This window comes from Mercenaria mercenaria, chromosome 7, assembly GCF_021730395.1.
Source record: "Mercenaria mercenaria strain notata chromosome 7, MADL_Memer_1, whole genome shotgun sequence".
NCBI classification, from domain to species: Eukaryota; Metazoa; Mollusca; class Bivalvia; order Venerida; family Veneridae; genus Mercenaria; species Mercenaria mercenaria.
In genome coordinates, this window is record NC_069367.1 from 42994692 (window position 1) to 43019802 (window position 25111).

Genomic DNA, 25111 nt, shown 5'->3' on the forward strand with positions numbered 1-25111 from the left:
TAAGCCTCCGATTTTAAACTCGAGCACAAACCTGACTGATTACTATGCACCATTAGATTGACGTTATCATTACAATAAATTTAATAAATTATATTACATGATTTGTATTATTGTTCTTCACAAAATATGAAGGTATATAAAATACTAAAAAAAATACAAATGTTTGTTTAATCATATGTCTAATAAGGTTTCTAAATGCTTTCATTTTACACACTTCACTATAAAATAGACATAACACATTACTTAATCATTAGAAAAATTTTAATTTCCGGAGACTGAATTGACAATCGCATATTTTGCCATTACTGTACCAATAATGAAGCTAGACATCGCCAAAGTTAAAAATGCTACTACTACTACTTTTCTACTAAATGGTGTATAGACTTTAATACCCACGTGATTTTAACATGCTTAGCAAGATGTTCACCCAACAACCTATACTATGATTGCTATCACACAATAAATGCGTGATCCAGAAACTTTGCTGCTTTATATAAGTAAAAGCACAATATACTTAATAGCATTTATGCTCTACTTTGCATATATATATAATTGTACTGCATTGCAATTAACAGGTATACTGTCATGTTTATAAGTTTCACAGTTGAATAAATTCGAGTAATCAAATGTAATCATTTTGTAATCATGATTACTTTACTCAAAGTATTCGATTACAGACCCAAATGAAAGTAATTGATATAATCGATTACACCAAATATGTCCATGCATGTAATCAATTAATAATCGATTACACATATCAGTAATCGACCACCATGTCTGATGCTATCACGCAATAAATGTATAAAATATTTTTAAACTTACTACCAGCAAGTCGCATCTTAATCTAAATGCATATACAACGTATCAATACCGTTCATTTGTTTACTTTTAAATACAATCTGTGAGAAGATCCATTGAAATCACAGAATGCAACCAAGCAGGAAAGTAGCGGTATCTATTTGATTGAGTCTGTTCATGAGAGGTAATGAAATGTGCAATACCCCCAGCACCAGCTTTAGCGTACGAATGAATGTATAGAACCAGAAAATATTATCGAGGCCAAATACAGGCAGACTTTTTATAGCCGCCACATTTTCGATAGTTTCCTTCAGTGTAATTATCTTTCAATTTTGTGAAAAAGAAAGAACGTGGAAAATTTGTAGCACGGGAAAAATATTTACAGGCATTTTGTCCTGATTACAAGGGAGATCATACATTATGCACTGTTCGTAGTTGCTCTAAAACATTTAACTGCCGGATATGAATGTGTAAATAAAATTTAAAGATATTCATATGATCTCTATGGATACGCGGACGACCACAAGATTGCGTTAAAAATTCAAGCGGGAAATTCTCAAAATGAGACAACTGTTCTTCAACAACTCGACAGTTGTCTAAATGAAATCATAAAATGGATGACAACCTTCAAACTGAAAATGAATCAGTCTAAAACTGAAATTATTATGTATGGAACAAGACAACAGTTAGCGAAATTGGACATCACAAGTGTAAACGTTGGTGGGTGTGACGTAAAATGCATCGATCACGTCAGAGACCTAGGTGTAACTATGACCAATACACTCAACTTTGACCATCACATTCAGAAAAAGTGTCAGATAGCTCATGCACAGTTACGAAACCTTAGGGCTATACGGAAACATCTCACACAGAAGTCAACTGAATCATTAGTGCATGGATTGGTTCATTCTCACATTGACTTCTGCAACAGTTTATTTACAGAAATTCCAGCCTACCAAATCAATAAACTTCAGCGAGTCCAAAATTATGCCGCTAGAGTAGTCAAGAATGTTTCCTATGAAAAACCAAGTACCGAACTTCTGAAAGAATTACACTGGCTTCCAGTTAAGGCTAGAGTCATGTTCAAAGTTTTAGTAATAGTCTTCCGTGTCATCAATGGTACAGCTCCAGTATATCTGAGGGAAATGTTTGTACCTACTCGACAACGATACAGACTTCGCTCACAAAGTGACACTAACTTTAACATCCCTAGACGGCGAACAAAACTAGCAGACAGATCTATGGCAGTCATTGGTCCCAAATGGTGGAACGATCTGCCTAGCTATCTGAAAAACATTCAGTCTGAAGCCAGCTTTAGATCAAAACTGAAAACACATTTATTTAGGCAGTTTTATGAACAATGAGTGTAGTCTTGTTAAAATACAAAATATTCAGAAGTGGTGTAAAATAGTATTTATATATGTCCAAATCTTTAAATCTAAGTTCTAGAATCCTGTTCATATTTTGTATGTATATATGTTAAATGTGTGTTATGTAATTGTAAAGCGCAATAGAATATTTTATAATTTTTGCGCTATATAAATGCCATGTATTTGTATTTGTATTATTTCACAGACGTCCTTCCAGATCTACAACCTAATATATGCCCCCGCGTCCAATGTCTTTTGACGCACTTACCTTAATATATGTAATTAACACATTATAATAGACCCTTCCTACAACATTAATAAAGCTTCTGATATATTTGCTATTGCAGTAGAAACACTGTCCTTAGCACAAAACACTCGAATTACTAGCTGTCAAACACAACAAAAATGATCGCTTTGATTGAGCCTGTTCATGTTTGAGCTGATCTCAAAATTTGCACATATTTCAAATACTAAAAACATCTACAACTGCAATCTTCCATTCCGTGAAAAGGAGCGTATGGTCCCCAGATGAAATAAAGGTCTAGCCCTAAACAAGAAAACAATGGACAGAACTAAAAGAGAGGGATTCGAGGCTATGGAGCCTGCATATCACAAAAACTGTAGAACAGACAAAATTTAGAAACAGACATCATACCCAAAACTATGAAAGCGGGAGTATCGGAACCACCCAACATGAAATTTTAAACGGTACCACTTACACAACATATGTTGTGCTGAAAGATCTGGAAAGGTCGAAAAGTAACTGTTACAGTTCTGACTGAATGTATGTGGAAACTTTTTACAGCTGTCACGCTGGTGTGGTGATGAAGTAGACTTAATTGCGATACAGATATACATAAATAGCTTTTGTATGTCTATCAAATTTAAACATTTCTGTCGAGAGTCAGATTAATATTATCTATACTGAACAAATATTTTAGGGAAAGATGGTTATAATATATCTTTAATAAATTAACAATTTATTATGAATTAATGTTTCTTTATAGATTTTTTGTATCTTAAAACACCTAACTGCTGATTGCGATAAAATTTGTTTCATATTTTCTGTAAATATTGCAGCTCCTGTAAATTATTTTTTACAAAATTCTCACTCCCCGCATAATGCTTTAGGTTACTGTTGCCATTTTCTTCATGTAAACAGTACTTTTAATTTTTGCCAGAGTATTCAATTTGATAGACGATATGTTAAAAATATGCATGTATGATGTTAAAAAATGAAATGCTATATATTAAAAATCTTAATGTTTATGCATGTAATACTGTTACAAAAAATTAAATAAATGAATCTTGAAAGAAAGAAACATACAAATATTTACATTGTTATAAATCTTCATACGGCATAATAAGTTTAAATGAAGAATATTGTCACATTTAAACAGATGATTTATAACAGTTCCATGCAAGAAGTTTATGTTGTGGCATATTTCTGCCACGAGGTAGCGATCACGATACTAATGTAAACTTTCAAGGAACTGTGTGCATTGTTTTCTGTAAACATTTCAGAAATAATACTTTCTAGATATTCTAACTGTTCCTGAAAATGCTTAAGCGCAAAATTTCGCGTTCATGCTTGAAAACGCACGAGAGGCTTTAATATTCTAAACTTCCAAGAAAAGTTGTATATTTTTCTGAAAATCATTGTTCCCAGATATGCTTTTTAAGAACTGTTTGAAATATCAAGATAGTTTCTGAAAGTATCGAGATGGTATCTAGCGAATGAATGGAAGCTTGGCGCATTTACGCAAAACGTATCGAGATTATGATGTAAATCTAGAGATCATTTGACTACTGATACCCCTCTTAAGTATAGCGATAGCTACCTAGTTATCTCGTGGCAGACATATACCATCATACGTTCGAGACGCCTGTAAATGTACAGCAGTATACGACGATATTCCTACGTCATTTTGACTATGTTTGGTGCGTACACCTCAGCATGTCTCTCTTCCAGGATATGTCTCTGGAGCGCCGACAGCAGTGACTCTTGTTTGTCTGCAATAAATAATTGATAGCAGAAAGAATAACGTTTGTTTTTTGCAAAATATTTAATTATTTTAATTCTGTACCCGAGTATATAGATTTCCAGTTATTTTCATTTTAATATTTAACTATGAAACAAGACTTTTGTCTTATGCCGGTACATTTTTATTTGTGTTGTCCATATTGCATAATAATTTTGCCACAATTTCTTGATTTCTTTGAAGGTATATTTTCTTAATGGATCTTTTTCCACGTTTTATAGCCAAAATTATGTCTTATCAATATGACAAACAACTACGGTATTATGTGGAAAATATCGCTTCTTGTCAACGAATCATGTGAACCTCTCTATAGGCCACGGTTTATATGAAATATTCACAGTTTTGGCAAACTTGTTTGTCTTTAAAGTTTCCTTCATTTACTTTATTATGTCAAAATATATTTTAACTAAGAGTTAAGGAACTAGTCTGTGGGACATGCTATTATGAGAATTGCACATTCTATTTTTTTTTTTAAATAATATGTAAACTTGTCCAAAAAGCGCCTTGTTATGTCAACATAATACGTTATTTCATCACTGTCTGGAAATAACTGTCTGGATTTGTCCAGGTATTGTCTTCTTATGTCAGAGTGTTGTGTCATTATGTTTAAATGTGATTAAACGTGTCTAAATTCAATAGTGGCTTATTAAGTCGAACAATGATGATTTTATATCACGTGTTGTGTGAAATTGTCCAAATAGTTCGTTATTATGCTAAACAGCTACACTATGTATGGACACCACAGAATGAAAGTAAATAGGCTGCGCCTTTCCATAATCAATAGACGAAAATCATAATGTTCAACAAGAAATTTGTTTTTAAAATCAATGTATCTAAGTTCTTGTCATTGGAAAAGTAGGCGTGCAAGACAATCTACTTTTGTTCTATAATACCAGCCGCTATCTGTTGGTATTTCATTAACTTTTTTTTCTTATACTCCTTGCAATATGTTTCAATTTTACCTACTAATAGACAGAAAAACATGATAAAATATGTTTCTGTTGCTATGAATTAAATGCTACGCCTAATCTGACAAGTTACAACATTCTTATAATCTATTATGTTCATTGAATAGATTTCGATAAAAGATAGTACACAGAAACAATATATATCAGAAATTTCAAATTATAAACTTTTACTTCATACCGTCGTAATAGATGATTTTAACAAGATGTGACATGTCACCGAGTTCTTGTTTAACTGGTTTAAGTCCTAATATTTCTGAAACAAGATATACGACCCGTTCTCCCTGCGTTACCATGTCCTCATTCTGTAGTCCAGCAAAAGGGTAGCTGTATGCCATCGCATGCAAACAATTGCCAGGCGTAAAATACTCCCCTATGAAGCAAACACTCTGAAAAGTATTGCTTGAAAGTCATATGTCATGACACAGATGTAAATTGTCGATATAAATTTATGTTCAATTAAATGAAAGTAACATATTAATAATTTTATAAAGATCATTTGTTAGATATCTGCTCAATTCATTTATAATAAAAACAGGCGAATTTTAGTCGTCATGTAGCAAAATATCTCTCCTGAGTAGATGCAAACATAAATTGATTTGAAGTCTAAATGTTTAAAAAAAACAAAAAAACATGCTAATGTGCAAAACTTACCCTCTGAGTTTTGCGATCAGTATACATATAAACATGTAGATAGAATGGACGCCCAAGCTGACCACCAGTATTCTGATACACTGGCTCTAACTTTCCTAGGTATTTTATCACCTCACTACCTTCCTTCAACCTACAAGAAATGGTAACAGGTTAACTTAATTCACACTCGCCTGCTCTGTGCGGAGATAACAGATCAATTATTTTACATTATAGTGATAGATATACAGTTGAATATCGTTACCTCGATATCGCTTAGCTCGATACTCCGGTTAGCACGATGTATTTTAGTCGGTCCCGATTTTTCCCTATATATTCTAATGTAATTATTTATCATTACCTCGATATGATTAGCTCGATAATTTGTTTAGCTCGATGAGATTTTTCAGTCCCGTTAACTTCCCTGTAATGTTTTTTACACCTGGTTTCGTCGATATCACAGCGTGTCAAAAGTTATCCATGTTATTTGTAAGGTGTGAAAAGCAACCTATTGTTGTCCGGCGATGTATTTATCATAATCAAGTTAGTGTGTTTGTTATTTAATCTTTAATCCAATTCAAATGTCAGAAAGTTTGCATTTAATTCCCAATAATTAGTCTTATAAAACAGCGTGCAAGCGGGCAACTTGTTTTCCAATATAACAACTAATTTGGATGAAATTTTTTTCTGTATCTGCCATTTAGGATTGAGTAACAATATGCGTATTACACAGGCAAATTTTCGTTATCGAAGTACAGTCAAAATGACTACTCAACTAGGAACATTACATTATATTAGTAATTAATAGTACACTCGTATAAAGAGGGGTAAGTTTGATTAATCTCTTCAACAAAAAATTAAGGCAATATCAAAAGAATATATCTAATGAAATAATTAAAACAAAACATGTTATTAAAACAAAATAATCCAATGTTATACCCTATGCACATTGCAAATTCTTAGTTATAATATGCACACAACAGAAACTTTTAAACGTAGATTTACCCTTCGTTTGCTTTTAACTGTAAATCGTCTTCCAATGTACATGATTTCGGCAAAACTGGAAACATTTTCAATATACATCCGCATTGTATTTTCTTTTCATCCAGGAATTTTTCGATCCGAGCTTTCAAATCTAAAACAGATTCTAAAACCATTACATTTCATAAAAAAATACATTATGTGATATAGATATTCTAAAAGAAGCGAAATGTAACACGTCGAAAAATTATCGCTTTGTTAGAAGTGATCGCTGTAGCAAATATAAGATTTATTATACCTATATTCCCAATTTCTGGCTTTGATCTACACAGAAGTGTTATTCTTAGATAGTTGATCACATAAGCCCATGCCAGGCCTGTTGCCACATCACCCGATGGCAGACGATGCCTCATTCTTACCACACCACCTGAATCATATACAAATCAAACATATATACATTGTATAACGTTGGCATCGAACTATTATAAGAGGTTATTATTGGACAAATAGAATTAAATGTAGTCGTAGCTTGTATTTTAATAGATAGTCGAATAAAGTTGCATCGCTATATTTATGCAGCCATTTAAGTAGATGGTAAAAAGTAGGTAACAAGTCTTATATCCGACATAGAACAATTGTCAAATAATTTCAAATTTATGATTGATAGATTAGTGAACCACTTTTATTTATGTCAGGTAATATAGTTTATCCCACGAGCTTCCAATAACTCGACACTTTATTTGTTGATCTATTTGAAATGAATCTATTTGTCCTTGTGCCGTTAGGAAAATGTACAGAAAGGAACGCATGTTATCGACTGTTAAGGACTTACCTTTCATTGACATTAAAAGCTTCTCGCAATACTTCGGTTCTGATGCACTCACTAAAGTCACCCACTTGATATACCGAGGAACGTCCACTGGCGCTATGTCAACAATCACTGGTAGAACATCCAATGAATTACTACTCAACCCATCATTGAGGATACTCGAACATCTAACTAACAATGAGTTAGGTTCCATCACGACTTGCTTTGAAAGCACAAAAATATGCCACTTTGCTGGGTGCTTATGAAATTCCCTTTCGTTTCCTTTATCAAGATATACTGTTATATTTTTACTGCGGAGATAACTGGTGATCTCGGCAGCTACCTTACCATCTTTTTCCAAATTTGGCAAACAAGATACTGAAGTATCATACTGAGCATTCGTCTCTTTATCTGCCAGTGGTTGCTCGTCCTGAAATGATTTGTTTTTTAAACATGGGTAATTTTTGTATCATCAACAAAGAGTTTCTCATAAAAACATCTAATCAACACATTTTTAGCTTACAGTAAATAGAGGGTTTTTAATGATTGGTTATTATCTGGACAGAATGAAGTATTAAGATAAAAAAAGTCTGTCGAACATTTAACCAGTTTAACATATTCAATCTCTACAGACAAATATATTAGGTTATTTTAACACATATTAACTTTTTCTGCTGAAACCTGAAATATTCTTCTTTCTTAATTTATTATAGATGCAATCATTTCAAAAACTTTAAAGGGGCCTCCGTGGCCGAGTGAATAAGGTCGCTGACTTCAAATGACTTGCCTCTTATCGCTGTAGGTTCGAGCCTCATCCGGGCCGTTGAATTCTTCATGTGAGGAAGTCATCGAGCTGGCTTACGGAAGGGCGGTCGGCGGTTCTACCCAGGTGCCAGTTCGTGATGAAATAATGCACAGAGTGGCACCTTGGGTTTTCCTCCACCATCAAAGCTAGAAAGTTGCCTTATGTCCTATAATTGTGTCGTTGCGACGTTAAACACAACAAAACAAAACGAAACTTTAAACGCTTTTAATGTAAATATGCTTTACGCTAGTGCAATACCAAGACATGGCCAAGACGTCAAACGTGTGATAAACCTGTATCTTTCGAAATTTCTTTTAAAATTTGTCTTAAACGGGAGCATGCAATACATGCATACCAAAAAGACAAACAGGCAGGGATGTTTATTATATTTCGTTCTAGACATTATGTCTGTTACAGGCTTAGTCTGTAACAATGGTCTGTTTTCAGGTTAAGTTGCAACAGAATGCATTTAAACAGCTAAAGTTATGAATAATTAATGATTAAACTACTACTAACGGCTTTTTTGTCCCTTATAAATAAACCCAATCAAAACAAATGTGTTGCTATCTAGCTAGCTTGTTTGCATACCATGATGCCAAAGGTCATCTTTTTAGATTTTAAAGCAGTCTTAAAATGATACTTAGCGGCCGTAAAATGTCTTTTTCTTATCGTGTTTGTACCCAGTGTGGTTCTACTTTCTTGCCGCTTGGTATCACTGAGTCTATTCATTATTCTAAATAAGTATGTACTGCTTAAGCCATTGGCAAGGACATGAGGGTAGTTGCACATTGATTAAACTCTTATTAACAGGCTTAGATCAAACTGAGTCTGATATTATATCGCCAGGTTGCGAGCTATGCTCGCAAAGGAATCTCTACTGACTTTGTTGGTCATAACGATTATGGTGTTTATTCTAAATAATGCATTAAAATATCAAAAAAATACTCAATTTGTGATTAATCAAATTTAAATTTTAAAACTTAAATATTTTTACATTATTCGCGACAGATGCCTGATTCTGTTGTTTTGTACTTCCTATTTCATCAATGATAGCATTGCATCGCTTTCCATTGAATGCCTTGGATTTGCTTGAGATATACTGTTCGTACAGAGATATGAACACTTTAGTACGAAAGGTGTGGATGACTTACAGAGTTATAGATTATGTACTCTATATATCAACACTATGCATCAAGTTTTAATAAAATAGAACAAAAAATGTTCTTCTATTTAAAAAATGAGAAAATCGAAATACAAAGGAATGATTTTCATCTTCTACGATTGTACAAAGTTCATTTGAAGGTTCATGTGCATTTTAATTAATCTCTATTCATTTCTAGATTGGAGTCTTATGTTTTGGGACAGAAGTACAGGCGTTTGGTTAAAAGTGATTCTGATATAGTCCCACTACATATAGTAATGTTGGTAGATACACTAACGTAAATGTATTAGAGTTTCATATGAAACAAGCAATAAACACAAACGAATGATTCTATGCATTTAATTTTAAATTACCTCTTCTTTCAACGAATTGTTGATATCTTGTCCAGGGCAGTTTGCCCTGACTTCTGTGGCAACACTCCCTTTCACAGCATGAAATAAAGCGTTTTGCATTGTCGTCACTTTTTCTGCAAAAGAAATCTTTTTCATCATGAGGAAATTAAGTATCAATTATTTCGCACTGAACTGTTTCTAGCATTTTATCAAAAACACAAAGTTACCAGCATTTGAAAGAAAATTCCGTGATAAAACAATATTTCTCATCTTGAACATGCAAATATTTAATCCCTGATCAAGACTCGAACCACGGACCTCTCACACATAAGGCGGAAACTGCATCACACTGCTGTTACAGCAGGTTTTTTTAACAGATTAGTGTAAAAGTTCCCTTATACATTACCATACCACATTACGGGATCTGGAACCATTTTATGACATTGACCTATACATGATGCACTGACCTTGTTTCGCCGACGGCAAATTTCGTGTAAACAAATTCTTCTAAACTTTTACGACAAAAATTTGCCCAACTTTCTCTTGTAACGCGTTTTAGAGTACGAACGTAATAACTGACAACACCACTAAAATATAACTTACACCAAATCTTCTATATTTGCCCTTTTAAAAGCAGGCAAAGGGCGAAAACTGAGAGTTTTGTTCAAATTTCAACAATGGTTTTATGAGTTTCGATAGGATTTCAGTCGTTTAGAAATATCAGTTACGAACTAAATACCTCCCCACATCACTAAATCTAAATACAATAGCATTCGCTGTCAATTAACATTATGACTAAGATTGACTGTAATGCATTCATTCTTAGATATAAAGTTTAATGTTTGCATTTACACATAAACATGAGGGCCATGAAGGCCCTGTATTGCTCACCTGATCTATTGTCCTTAAGATCATCAAGATAGTTTCATAAAGATATGGTCATAAATGTGGCCTCTAAAGTGTTAACTAACTTTTCCTTCGATTTGATCCGGTGACCTAGTTTTTTACACCACATGACCCAGATTCAAACTTGACCTAAAAATTATCAAGATTAACACTCCGACTAAGTTTCATGAAGATATATCATAAATGTGGCCCCTAGAATGTTAACAAGCTTTTCCCTTGATTTGACCCAGTGACCTAGTTTTTGACCCCACCTGACCCAGATTTGAACTTGAACTATATATCATCAAGATTAACTTTCTGACTAAGTTTCATGAAGATATGGTCATAAATGTGGCCTCTAGAATGTCAACTAGCTATTTCCTTTGATTTAACCTGATGACCTAGATATTCACTGTACATAACTCAAATTCAAATTGAACATTCTGACCAAGTTTCATAAAGATACAGCCAAAAATGTGGCCTCTACAGTGTTAACAAGCTTTTCCTTTGATTTAACCTGGTGACCTAGTTTTTAACCCCAGATAAACCAATATCGAACTTGTTCAAGATTTTATTGAGCGTAACATTCTGATTAAGTTTAATTAAGATTGGGTCAAAATTGTGACCTCTAGAGTGTTAACAAGCTTTTCCTTTGACTTGACCCGGTGACCTAGTTTTTAACCCCAGGTAACCCAGTATCAAACTCTTTCAAGATTTTATTAAAGGTAACATTCTGACCAAGTTTCATTAAGATTGGGCCAAAATTGTGACCTCTAGAGTGTTAACAAGCTTTTCTGTCCATTTGACCTGGTGACCTAGTTCTTGACTCCAGATGACCCAATATCGTACTCGTCCAAAAATTTATTAAGGGTAACAAATTTTCCAAGTTTTATTAAGATAAGGCTAAAATTGTGACCTCTAGAGTGTTAACAGACAAATTGTTGACGACGACGGACGGACGACAAACGACGGACGACGGACGACGAAGGACGACGACGGACGCCGGACACAGGGTGATCACAAAAGCTCACCTTGAACACTTCGTGCTCAGGTGAGCTGAAAACATAAACTTTTTCAGAGTGGCTGAGTTGTTACTAGTTTAGTGATAACTAATACAGGAATTCAGCAATTCGCATCTACCTCGATTTAGCAAATTGGAAGTGTAAAAATCAATGAATAATAAAATCTGTAAAAAAGTCTATATATATATAATAATTTATTCTGTTACTGTATAACCCACTTACCATCGTAACGGACTATCTTCACTGTATCAAAGCATGATTCATTTTCAGCATGGTTTACTACGTCTCCTAATACATGGCAGAATCGTGCCAGCTGTAGACGCATGTCAAGTTTAACTAAACTTTTCTCATTCATTGTGTACATAGCTTTCAAAACATTCGGGAAGTCAGCGAAGAAATAATAGCTCTGAAAATAAACACTGTTACAGTCCTGTATCACAAAACAAAAACCACTGAAAATTAATCACAAAAACAAGAAAGAATATCCAACAGGGAAAGCCACGTTCCAAAAACGCAGCCTCCTAAACTGAGTTTCCATGTGTACGTGCTATCAAGAGAAACTGAGCATCGACGGTCACACAAGTGAAATATAGGTTTAAGTTGTTCTGACAGCAAACGCTTTTGAGGTGACCGAGTTGTTACATGTCCAGTGATAACTAAAACAAAAAATCAGCATTCGTATCTACCTTCATTTAACAACAGGAGGCAATCACATATTTATAAGTAAACTAAACAATTACATGATTTATCTCTTTGATATAATTATGTAAATGTTTCTAATACTGACGTTGTTTTGAGAAAACCATATTTTGAATTTTTTTTAAAAAAACTATTATAAAACGTTAAACCTTTTAACGAAATATCAAAAATAAAACCTTAAGCTGTGTTTATATGTCAAACGATTTAAATAATTTGAAACAAAATGAACCGATAAGAGCTGTCTTAAAAACTACATATCCCCCTGATGGCATGTCGGTACAGGCCAAAGCTTTCCTTAGTAATGGAGCGGAAACAGTTTTCAGCTTTAGATCACTGTGAACTTGACATTTGATCTACTGTCCTTCAAAACACAGAGTAAAATCGTTTTGAGTTAAGCAATAGTCCCCAAAGGTTTAATTCACATAAATCAAAGTCTATGGATACTAATAGTTACGTTAAATAGCGAAGAGCACATTTGAAATAAATTGCGACAAATCCTGACAGAGTCAGTCATTTAATATTCTAGTAATTGTCAACTAATACAGGCGACTTTAAATGTGTCAAAGATGTTTGCTGTACCATAGAGAACCAGCTCAGAAAGACCCTTATTTATATATAAAGTATTTTTAACGGATCATTCAAAACTATTCACTCTGTCAGAACTCGCTTTTAACGTAGAAATATAGAAAATTTGATTTCTAACTTTATTTTGTAGGATTGCTTTAAGTTAGTTGCATATTTAAAATAAGGTCACACTTGCAAATGTTATTTGACAAATAAAGTTTTGAAAAATCAGTAATATATAATCTACATGATGTGTTGTTCAAACGACTGTCATACAGACGACAGAAGTTCACATCATTTCAAGACATGTTATTATTTCCATGACAAGTGGGATTCATATGAAAACAGGCTTATGTTTCTGGCGTTAATGCATTTCTTCTGTCCTTTAAAATATTCCAGACATAGTATTTAATTGATGAAAAGGTGTTTGAATGCATGCATTATGATTTTACTTAGTGTTTTGGTTCTATAAATTTTAAAACTTTGTTTCAGGCATTCTATTTAATATTGCATTTTGTAAATTTCTATGAATAAATTTTGTGATCGTTCAATGTTTGTTGCTGCTTACGGCTAGTTCACAACATATAATTATAAATACCTCAATTCCTGATGCAGTTTGCTTTGAAATATTGTATATAGATATTTTAAATGTTCTTGTTTTTCCTGCATGCATTCTCTTGAATTCTGTGTTATCCCCCTTTTCTATGCGAATTTGATTTTCCTCATCGTAACCCTCTAAAGTGTCGTAAATTCTGCACGATTCCGGCAACAGAATGTAATACTTTCTTGACACGTTATGTGGCATGTCACGATATATTCGGGTCTTCTCTATGGTTTCTCTAAGTACTGCAATATATATATTTAAATAATATATTTGTCAGGTGAAAATATACTATAATAATTTCAGTCAGAAAAAATTGTCTAAGATAATTGTAACTTCAAAAACAAAACGCAACTGGTACTCTTTTGTTCACTAACAGCCTCTCAAGTTATTATATAATCAACATGGCGCTCATGAATGGTCTTTCTAATACAGCTGTACTTCTCTAACTTAACTCTCTATTATTTTGTTTTTGGCGTAATCTTTGTTTTTCTGACAAATTTTGTACAAATTTCAGTGAAAACGTATCAGATTATTCTTAATGAAAGTCACAAAATGAGGACAGATAAGTGTTAGCTTCCGTGTGGCAAGTAGTGTCAAAAGTCCTCACGGAAGAATTAATATTTGTAAAACTGTTGGAAAAGGGTTTTAGTTATATTGCCCAATGGCCTGCATACATTATCCGAACCGCCATGTGTTGTAACCAACCTGGTAGGACGTATGACAAAAAACCAGAATAATGCGAAAACACTAATCCATGTGCAAGGCTTCCTTCTAGAGGCAAAATATCCGGTAATGGTACTTCATCTGTAGATAAAGAAATCTTTAATTAGTAAGACAGTTTGGAGACCAAGGTACAGAATAACTCCTGATCTAAGAAATCGAAAATGCTTTCAAGTAGGTTTTAACGTGGCGCCGACGGAATTGTAGGTTATATGGCGACTTAAACGGGAAGTGCTGCTTGATTTATTTAACTTCTTTAGACAAACACAAATCCTATTTAAAGGGACCAGCACCAAATTCAGCATGAAAATTTTATGAATTAAACACAGAGCACATGTTAATTTCTTACGATAATATTTCATCAGTGTGTAAAAACCTATGAACCTTGACAGTCTATTATCACAGTTCTATTGCATGACTTTCGCTTCGTCGAATTAGATCTATCAGATAATTGATGTTATAAACTGTAAGTAGCGATTGAAAAGTTAAATATCGTGTTACCTTTAGTTCTAATAGTCATTTGCGAATTATGTCGAAGTGGAATGTGAACTGTGAGGACGATCGATGTTTCAACGGGCTCATCTCAATATAAATTCCTTACATTATGTACAGTAGGAAGCACGAGCATATTACTATAATAAGTTTGAAAATATTATGCTTTACTGGAGGGTTGGCATAAATTTTGAAATTATCAAATAGTAATTAAGGCCTCGAATGTGTAAATAGTGATTTTGGCCTTTGGTTTTTAAGATAAACACTTTGACCATTTTTCATATAGATTTAGCAAATTATAGCATCTATGATCTGACGCAGTGACCTTGTTTTTTAACAAATATGACCCAGTTTCAAAGTCTGCATGTTAAAACAAAGATTCTGACTGTGTTTCATTTGGATTGGGGCTAAAATTGTGACCCCTAGAGTGTAATGAAACTGTGTACGACGGATCAAGGTGGACAAAGATGGACGACGGACACACAGCTACAAAAATAGCTCACCTTGAACTTTCTGTGCTCAGGAAAGCTAAAAATGAAAATTGATATGCGAAACTTCAAATGTTTAACAGTATCACCATAACTGTCTTGATGGAAGGTCAAATACTTCCTGAGATATGTGCAACACAAATTTTCTCTGACGTATAAACATATGGACAGACAGACAAAGGCAAATGTATATCCCATCGCAAAGTAATGACATAATACGTCAGACCTTATCACCGTTATAGGGACGTTTTCCTACCGAGTATAATATACCTTAATTATGTTGAGATGGGTCCCTTGAAATATATATTTTCCTAGCAGATCAAACTCTATTTCTTTTTATCCATGATAAAGGAGCTAAGAAGTGTTTATATTTTGTACATCTTTTACGAAATAAGAACTTCAATACTAGAAGTTTTGCTCAAACACCTTGATATAAGAAAGAACATTTCGTATACGTTTTGCTCTTGCACACAACATATTTATTGAAAACTTACTCTGAATATTTTCTATCAGTCTTTCTGCCCAGTCGTCCTTCTTTAAGTCTAAAGAAAAGTGTGGAACAGATGCTAGAAGTCCTCGTTTAAGAAATTTTACGTCTTTGTCGTTTACACCGTGTAAAAGAAGTCTTAATGTCAACACGTTGCGCCGCTTTGATTGTTCAATGGTATGAATCAATTCTAATATGATCCATTTGCTTTCCAACGCCTGCTTTGTCAATATAACTAATGTTTTTGCAGAGTTATTAACACACTTGTCGATACTTTCAAATATCGGATGCCCTGCAGGAAAGGCCTCAGGCTTCCACTGTGCTATAACCTTTAAGGAATTCCTCTCCAGTTCCTTGTCTATTTGTAATGCTAAATCTTCATCCTCATCCGTTTTGTAAACGATGAAAACATCATACTTGTACCGTGCCGCATCGGCTGTTTTTGATGCCACGTCTAAAACTGAAATAGTTGATCATCTTCTATATAACAGTTAGGAAACAAAAGCGACAATATTTGTTTACTCTATGTAGTCATACTGTAATACATAATTATATATTGTAAATTGGGACAAATGGGAATGTAAAACTAAAAGCGAAGTTAATACTGGTGGTGTCCAGTAATAAGGAAAACTTATCGAAATGACAAATGTAGAGCAGGTTAAACATGCTTTGTTTTAGGAATTCGACTGTGTTTTGATATGGTATTTGCTATTTTCTCGTTGTCGATTCACACACTACAGGTAGCTCAGGCAAAATCAGTAACCATGCAGAACAAGACACAAGATCTCAGCCCTTTTAAGCGATAGTATATACAAAGCACTTTGAGCATGCAAAATTTTGTCAATATGTAGACTACTTACCTGACATTGTTGTGAATATCAAAGGAATACTACTCAACCATTATGGATAATGAATCTGGATTTGTGTGCGATAAAAGATCTGTTGAGAGAATAGATGAGCTAAATTTAAAGTACAGCACAATCATCCTCTATCAGCAGTTTGAGAGACAAGCCTTGTTATGTTTAAAATTTGTATTAAAAAATCAAATTTGCTGTATAGAAGTTATAAGTAAATAAAATTATTTGATATTTTACAGGCTAAGATGTTAGATATTTATTGCCATATTTTAATAAATTGCATCGAAATGGGCATTTCAATGAGGACTGACATAGACTAACAATATGATGTAAAATCATAAAAGTGATAATTTGTATGAAAATGCAATATCGTTTGTTAAGTTCCACTTTAAGACAAAAAACTCGGCCAAACATATTGTTTTTCAGGTTGAATGTTCAAAGAATCGATAGAGATATTGCCCTGCCTCGGCGTCAGCGTCCCGAAGTATTACATATAAGCATGTGTGTAAGCTGGTTTGTTAGCTCACCTGTCACAAAGTGACAGGTTGAGCTTTTGTGATCGCGCAGCGTCCGTCGTCTGTGCGTCCGTCCGTCAGTGCGTCCGTGCATAAACTTTTACTTGTGACCATCCTAGAGGTCACATTTTTCAAGGGATCTTTATGAAAATTGGTCAGATAGTTTAACTTAATGATATCTAGGGTAAGTTGAAAACTGGGTAACGTGCGGTCAAAAACAAGGACAGTAGGTCTAAAAATAGAAAAACCTTGTGACCTCCGTAGAGGCCAAATATTTCTATTGATCTTCTTTAAAATTGGTCAGAATGTTCATCTTGATGACATCTAGATCAAGTTCAAAACTGGGTAACGTGCAATCAAAAACTAGGTCAGTAGGTCTAAAAATAGAAAAAACCTTGTGGCCTCTCTAGAGGCCATATTTTTCATGGATCTTCATGAAAATTGGTCAGAATGTTCAACTTGATGATATCTAGGTCAAATTCAAAACTGGGTCACGTGCGGTCAAAAACTAGGTCAGCAGGTCTAAACATAGAAAAAACTTGTGACCTCTCTAGAGGCCATATTTTTCAAGAGATCTTCATGAAAATTGGCGAGAATGTTCAACTTGATGATATCTAGGTCAAATTAAAAACTGGGTCACGTGCTTTTAAAATCTAGGTCATTAGGTCAAATAATAGAATAACGTTTTGACCTCTCTAGAGGCCATATTTTTCAATGGATCTTTATGAAAATTAGTCAGAATTTTTATCTTGATGATATCTAGGTCAAGTTCAAAACTGGGTCACATGAGCTCAAAAACTAGCTCACTATGTCAAATAATAGAACAAACGACGTCATACTCAGTTCAAAACTGGGTCATGTGGGGACAGGTGAGCGATTCAGGACCATCATGGTTCTCTCGTTTTTTGCTTGTTATGGGTCTAATGCCATTTTTAACAGTATTTCAGTTATGTAACGGCGGGCAGGTAACCTTATCAGTGTTCCTTGATTCTGTACCAGTACAAATCTGTTCTCCGAAAGTAACTGCCAACTTACCCTGATGTATCAGAGGTGGAGGACGAATGATTTCAGACACAATGTCTTTCTCAAATCGTCACGGAGAACATTCGCCTCGCTCAGGTCACAAACTCACGACCCCGAGATCCGTAGATCTACGCTTTCCCTATTGAGCTAAGCGGGCGGGCTTTGTAAGCTGGTATCTCTGTAACAATAAGATCGAATAAAATTGAAACTTCATACACTTTCTCATTTATGTTAAAAAATATGCATTTCACAACTTATTTTTTGCCTTCCTTTTTGTGAGTTAGCAATGCTTAATTATGTTTTTATTGAAATGGATTGAAACTTTATACATCTATTTAAAGTGATTTTCTAACATGGAACGCACAAGCTTCATGGTTTTGGATTACTGCTTCACAAAAGTTATACCCGTTCTTCGACTAGCCGATATATTGATTAAGTTTTTGTATATAAGCTGGTACCTCAGTATCTCAGTAACCACTACTGGTACTGGATTGATATTTCATATACTTGTTCACTGAGATGATCTGGCGTGCAATTCACCGATTCAATAACACTGTTAGGCTTCAGTGTATTTATATTTTCTGTTTCTTTTGGGATCATGGAGTCCATTCAATAGATATGTAATAGAGTTTCGCTTAAGCCGGTGCCAGGGTGTGTGAGAGGTGTTGCACATTTCATTACCTCTCATGTACAGACTCAATCAAACCGAGTCTGCTATTATTCTGGTTGGTTGCATTCTAAGCTTCCAAAGAATATTTTAAAAAAGATATCATTATTTATTTATCATTAAATTATGCCTTTTTCCACAAGGTTTACATCAGACATTTTTGCTTTAATATGCATTGTATTTCTTTTTATTTGAAAATTGACCAGAGGACGAATATTTTGTAATCAGCCTACAAAAAAATCAAGCACACGACCCTGTCACTTTTGTAAACTGAATTTCCTTCGGATATAATGGTGCCTTGAAAAATGGTTAAATTAAAGGACACTATTTGTTTCAAACTTTAAAAACATAGTTTATGTCCTGGGATAAAACCTCTTCTGGCCATGTGCCAGGCATAGAATTATGGTCTTGTTGTAGCAATATAGGCTAGCTATACAATTGCGAACTTGTAAAAAAGATAATTTAAGGTGACGTTGTAGAACAGGTCTTTCATGTTATTACAAAATGAATTCATTTGTAAATATCAAAGTTGTAAAGTTTTCATTCTAAATATCATTGCAAAACAAAAGCAGTCCAAATATATACAGTATGTAGCTTCACTCGTTAACCGTAACCAACGAAAGTTAAGATAAGTTAGATTGCCATACCTTGATCAAAGGCTTTAGCAGGGTGGTTAACAAAGCTTGAACATTGAACTCACTTTTGTAGCATACATGCACAATCTACTTTTGACTTTAGTAAGGTAAAAGTCATATTAACTCAATTTATAATTAAACCATATACTCTAGCTTACATACGTCGCCATATTTGGAAAACTATGTTTCTAAAATTATAAGCAGCAGCAACATGCACATGCAATGTTCACATGCATCAGCAACCACCTTCCTCGTCGTTAAAGTAATAATTGACCATTTTATATGTAAACTTCGACACATATTTATAAGATGTTATACAATTGCAATTTAATAATCTACCAAGGACGTTTACTCCAAAATGGTTTGATCGGATGTGTGAGGTTCTTGTAGCACTTACTGGTTACTATTTTTGACATTTGCCATGCATCAATAGATATTATATTTATATTATATTGCTTATTATTTGCTTATGTGAATGGGCCATATTATTATTTTTAGTAAGCTGACATGCTGATGTTGAAAATTTGTCTGTAAAAAGCCATCAAAAGAAAGGACGTCACTTGTTGCTCCTCCCAGTGCTTTTTGACGGCAGTTGGACGAACGCGAAAGTACTGTAACTTAAAACAATTTAGTTACAAGATTTAAATGTTTTGAAATATTTGTTGTAAGACATTCTCATTATTAACCCTTAATAATCAAAACAGGGAATCGTGGGTTTGTATTAACCATTAGAGGTATTATGATACAAAAATAACAAGGTCAAAAATACTTTAACAAAAAGCTCGCATCCGGTTTAAAATAAAGTAAACAAGATAATTCGCTTAACACTGTACATAGTGTGTATTACCATTACTACTTTGTCACGTAATCGCATGTTTATTAATGTTATCAAAACCAAAATTGTACAATGTCCCACTGTCTCAATTTTCAATGCACAAAAACAGAACTACGTACATATTAATCATTTTAACGACACAACTAGTAAAACTCAATTTGATTATACTGTTTTTGAAAACACCTCAATATTTGCATTACATATCTAGATGTAAAATACAAATGTATTAATAAAAGGCAATAGAACGTATTTAGTGGCGTTACGACGGTGAATCTAACCTCATAACTTTGTAATTTCTAAAAAAGTTCATGTGCACATATATCAATGGAAATATTTCACTTTATATTTCTTTGATCACACATTTGTCTTCAACATTAAAACTGCATTATTCAAAAAATATATATGCAGGAATTTGAATCTCTTTAGATTGATATCCCTTTCGTACATGTAACGTAATAAAACGTATTTACGTCTGATGACCCTTTCACGCCTCCGTAGAAACATTTATTAAATAAAATTCATTTTGAAAATATTTCTTAAATGTCTAGGTCTGCAGCTCTCAAATACGGAAATATCGTACATCCGAGACATAAACTGACCATTTATTACATCAAAAAGGACCTTTTGAGTGATTTGACGAAGTTCCAAAAGTCTCTATGCACCCTTGCTCCGTTACGGACCCCTGTGGGATATGTGTTTATTTCTAGTTCAAATATCTTATCGTAGATGGAAAGCTGACATGTCGTGCTAAAGCTCAGGTATTTTAGAAAATGCTGAAAATTGACTTCCCATTAGCAAAAAAAATATATAAATAAATAAAATAAAATAAAATAACTCCACGCGCATACATTTTGACAGGTTGATCCCTGACTATCGACCAATGCAAAAATGACTTTCGTTTTCAAGTTTAGCCTGACTGAGTGTCAACTTTCATTTTCTTTGCTTCCGGAATTAGCTGATGGTCGAGTGACGTCATTTTCTGTGTTGTCAAAAACATTATGCCTAGGCGAGATTGCATAAAAATGTGTCCGGTGTCCGAAGGATATCAACGTCTTAAAACACCAAGGTAATGTCTCGAAACAATAGACTATGCTGACAACATGTATAAGAAAATCTATTGAAAGTACAGAGCATAACCAAGCGTTAAAATATCAGACTAAGTTTAATTGAACTTTTTATGTGAGGTAATGGAACTTGCAATACCCATCTTGCCCCTGTTGCATCGGCTTAAGAGTAGTTCTGTAATATAGACAAATTGTGTGGACTCCATATTCCGACAGGACAAGAAAATATAGCAAGTTTGGAGTTTAATGGCCTTAGCATGGCATTTTAAAAGTGGTGATCATTAATACAGTCTTTAAGAGGATCCTTTGGAAGTTTAGAAAGCAACCAACCAAATCTTAGTTTGATTGTGAAAACATGACGAGAAACTGTAGCAACAATCCTGATACATTCTTAAGCAGAATGAAAAAACTAGTACAAATCAAAACAAGTTGTAGGACACAAAGATGAGAAAGGAAAATGTAATTCAGGGAAAGCATGTAAAATAGTGCAATAATTCGTATATACTTGTACAGGCAAATTATACATAACATGCAGCAACGCAAAGAAAGTAATATCACTAAATTAACATAGGAAAAACTACTAAGCACAAAATAAACAAGGCAACTCTATGAAGCTAAAGAATCCTTGAGTATTTGGATCTTTAACCGCTCTAGGTCTCCTTAAGTCCAATGAACTTGTTAAAATCAGTTATAGTCTTAAGCTCATTTTTGAGGTCATTTCTGACCTTGATGGCTTAAAAAAGGTTTTCTTACCATATGGTTTAGTTCTAACCCTTGTACACCAAGTGAATTAACATTCCTGAAAAAGCAATTTACTAAATTAACAAATATAAGTTCTTGAATATACTTAGGTAATATAGTTTGTATGCATTTAAGTACTCAAATAGCCATATGCCTTATCTGTGTATGTTATATGTAGGCAAATTAACGTTACTTCAAAAGTTTCATATGATGGCATGTAATTCTCAAGGGCTATTTCGTGTGCCATGTTTGTAATTTTTCCAGTTTATCGGTGTTTTGTTTAGCATAAAGTGTCAAACTATTAGGCAGAAATTAAAGAAAGAGCAGGCTAAACATTTGCAAATAAAATTAGTGTTTAGATCTCGCAAGAGTTTCTCCGGTACTTTTGTGAAAATTTTAATACATGTGCAATTAATTTTAAAAATGTGCTAATCATATTGCATGAACTGGTCTGCATGTGATTATTTTCAGACAAGCTGATCAAATTAGGTCTTTTATTTTCTAATGCAGCGTAGTTATATTTGGATCACTGCACAGATATAGACTGTTGCTTTATTAAGAGGACCAAAGAATGATCACTCTGAGATAGTCATTTATTCATAGTAACCCAGTCCCGAAGTTATTTCCAGAGTTTTACCCTTTGTTTTTGTCTGTAAAGTGTCTGCAGCTGTATAAGTTCATACATGTAGGCCCTGAGGTATACTACGATCATTGGACAACTCTGCGAGTATATAGACAACCAATAAATCAGAACTGCTCTAAGAAATTGATATTCTAAACAATTTTTAGTTTACCACGGTAAATCGTCGAGACTGACAACAACAAATCATTTTCATAGTATTTATATATGAATAGGATTTATCTGTGTCAGGTGTATGTAATAATATTACGTTGTATTTATCACTTTAAGTTTAAAGTTAATACCTGATTTATTCGTTTCGTTGATACCTAGAAATTCTCATTATTTCCACATTAAAGCTGTATTCTGAATCTCGTTTCTTGTAATTCGATGTCAATGTCTGTCAAAAAGTAAACAAAACAAAACTATATCAAGTTCAAAGCATAAATAAAAAATGTCAAACAAAACACACTTTAACGCACGTCTTATATTTAAGCATACATGTATATATATCTGTATCAATATTCTTAAAAATCTAGTCGCTATATGACCTATAATTATTCATATAAATAATTATTACATTACAAGTTATTCAACGATTTTCAACGTACTTTTGGTTTCGATGTGAACAATTTACTTCCTTTTCCCACCTGCCTACTTTCTGTTTAACAAAACTGATTTAACACTATATCGCTGTCGTTTTCCTGCGATTTGAACATACGATATTCATATCGGTTAAATTACCTATACGCTTGAAATTTATATTAAAGCATATTTACTTCAGTTATTTTCTTTAGTTAAACAGACGCTGTTGGTCTACATTTCTGAACTTATTTATTTTCTTGTTTAAAGAGTTAATCTCTGCATTATATGATTAACAACAAATATCGTATATATGAAAATAGATTTACTCAAGCCGCTCGCATACACTAAACTGACTCAACATCGCATGCGCAATATCAATGTATTACGTACGACATACAAAGCATCATGGGAAGGTTATCAAATACTGTTACATTTCTATAAATAGCAATGACATTCCTTCATGCAATGTTTACATGTAGTATCCGAAGACGGTAGATGGCTCACTGTTCAGTCGGAACTATAAAAATGCCAGCCCTTCACATATATTTGGAAACAAGACATTTTAGAAATACTGCAAAAAAAAAAATTAAAAAAAAATAAATTACTTAATTGAGTGCATGCATTATCATTTTATATATTATATACAACAAAGGTAAATGGAAATCCCGTTAACTAGTCGGAAATTTCCACTTCGTTCGTTGTTTTCCGTCTTTGGTTATTATTAGATGGGGTTGAGTTGTAAATATTCCATTAACATATCACGCGGAAACTACAATATAACATAACATGTGACATATTTTTAAAGAATAGATCCTGAATACCTGTGTATCAATGTTAAGGATTTTCAAAGAGATGTCAAAACATTTTCGGTGTAAAATGGAGTTTCTTAAAATAAAGCGTGTTCAATGGGTGTTCAATAAATACTCGGGAAAATGTTGTCGTTGCTTCATATATCACAAAAGAGTCACTGAAAAGTAATATTATATAGAATAGGGAATACTTCATTGATATGTGAAAATCATATATTTTGAACAAATAATAAGTTAATGCAACGTCATGTGACGTCTTCTGGGTCCAGTTGTGTATCTTCTTCTATATTGCATTCTCTGAAACATTCTCCGCCACTTACCTATTTTTTAAGCTTTCCCTATTTTTAATCAGCAGAATATTAGCCTGAAATATAAACGCCAATAACGTCAAGTTATTAAAATGTTTGGCAGGCTTATTGTGTTGAAAATCAGTATAAATGGAGACTTGAGACAACATTTTATGTTATGAATCAAAAATCAAGGATAGAGACATATGCTATGCTATGCGACATAGTATACCAATGAGATACCTTACAATAAAATGATTAACAGACAGATTAGAGAAGAAAGCAAATGTCAGTTGGGTTCTTGTAAAATCATGTCAATTTTGCCTCTGTGTCCAGGCGATCATACCGAAAAAGTTAAATGGATGGTGATAAGGAGATATAATTTGATTACATTTTATGCCTATTTTTATTTAGAAATATGTTATGACATAAATAGTACATGTAAACGGTACTTTGTTAATGCTTTATAGTTTGACTTCTATGCTGTGCACTACTTCTTTCGCTTTTTTTTCACATTGACCCATTGACCATGCTCTTAAAAGCTTTTAAGTCAATAAAGATTCATTCTCGTACTTCAGCGTTAATATCTGCTGAAATTAAGAAGTCAAAAACATTGAACA

At 33.5% G+C, this 25111-nt stretch overlaps 1 protein-coding gene across 5 annotated transcripts; it reads right to left on the reverse strand.

Annotated features, from left to right (window-relative positions):
• Window positions 1–162: 162 nt before the first annotated feature.
• LOC123554287 (uncharacterized) lies at window positions 163–23739 on the reverse strand. Of its 5 annotated transcripts, none has more exons than XM_053548270.1 (16): window positions 23422–23739; window positions 23116–23210; window positions 22204–22249; window positions 18262–18427; window positions 16715–16793; window positions 15862–16308; window positions 14373–14471; window positions 13662–13909; window positions 12023–12206; window positions 9915–10027; window positions 7619–8024; window positions 7085–7213; window positions 6811–6940; window positions 5830–5959; window positions 5357–5564; window positions 163–4181 (listed from the first exon to the last, which is right to left on the reverse strand). In XM_053548270.1, the coding sequence occupies exons 5-16, from the start codon at window positions 16719–16721 to the stop codon at window positions 4087–4089; spliced, it is 2196 nt and encodes a 731-aa protein (XP_053404245.1). In that variant the 5' UTR covers window positions 16722–16793; window positions 18262–18427; window positions 22204–22249; window positions 23116–23210; window positions 23422–23739; the 3' UTR covers window positions 163–4086. The 5 variants fall into 5 exon arrangements, with proteins under 5 accessions (XP_053404245.1, XP_053404244.1, XP_045200260.2 ...); XM_053548269.1 differs by having other exon boundaries at window positions 15862–16314; XM_045344325.2 differs by lacking the exon at window positions 18262–18427.
• Between the last annotated feature and the right edge of the window lie 1372 nt (window positions 23740–25111).

Coding starts and splice junctions, on each gene's coding strand:
- LOC123554287 (XM_045344322.2), bottom strand. Junction 12,207..13,661: donor AAACTGCATCAGGAATTGAG/GTATTTATAATT, acceptor GTTTATTTTCAG/AGCTATTATTTCTTCGCTGA. Junction 4,182..5,356: donor TAAAATCATCTATTACGACG/GTATGAAGTAAA, acceptor TATTTATTGCAG/ACAAACAAGAGTCACTGCTG.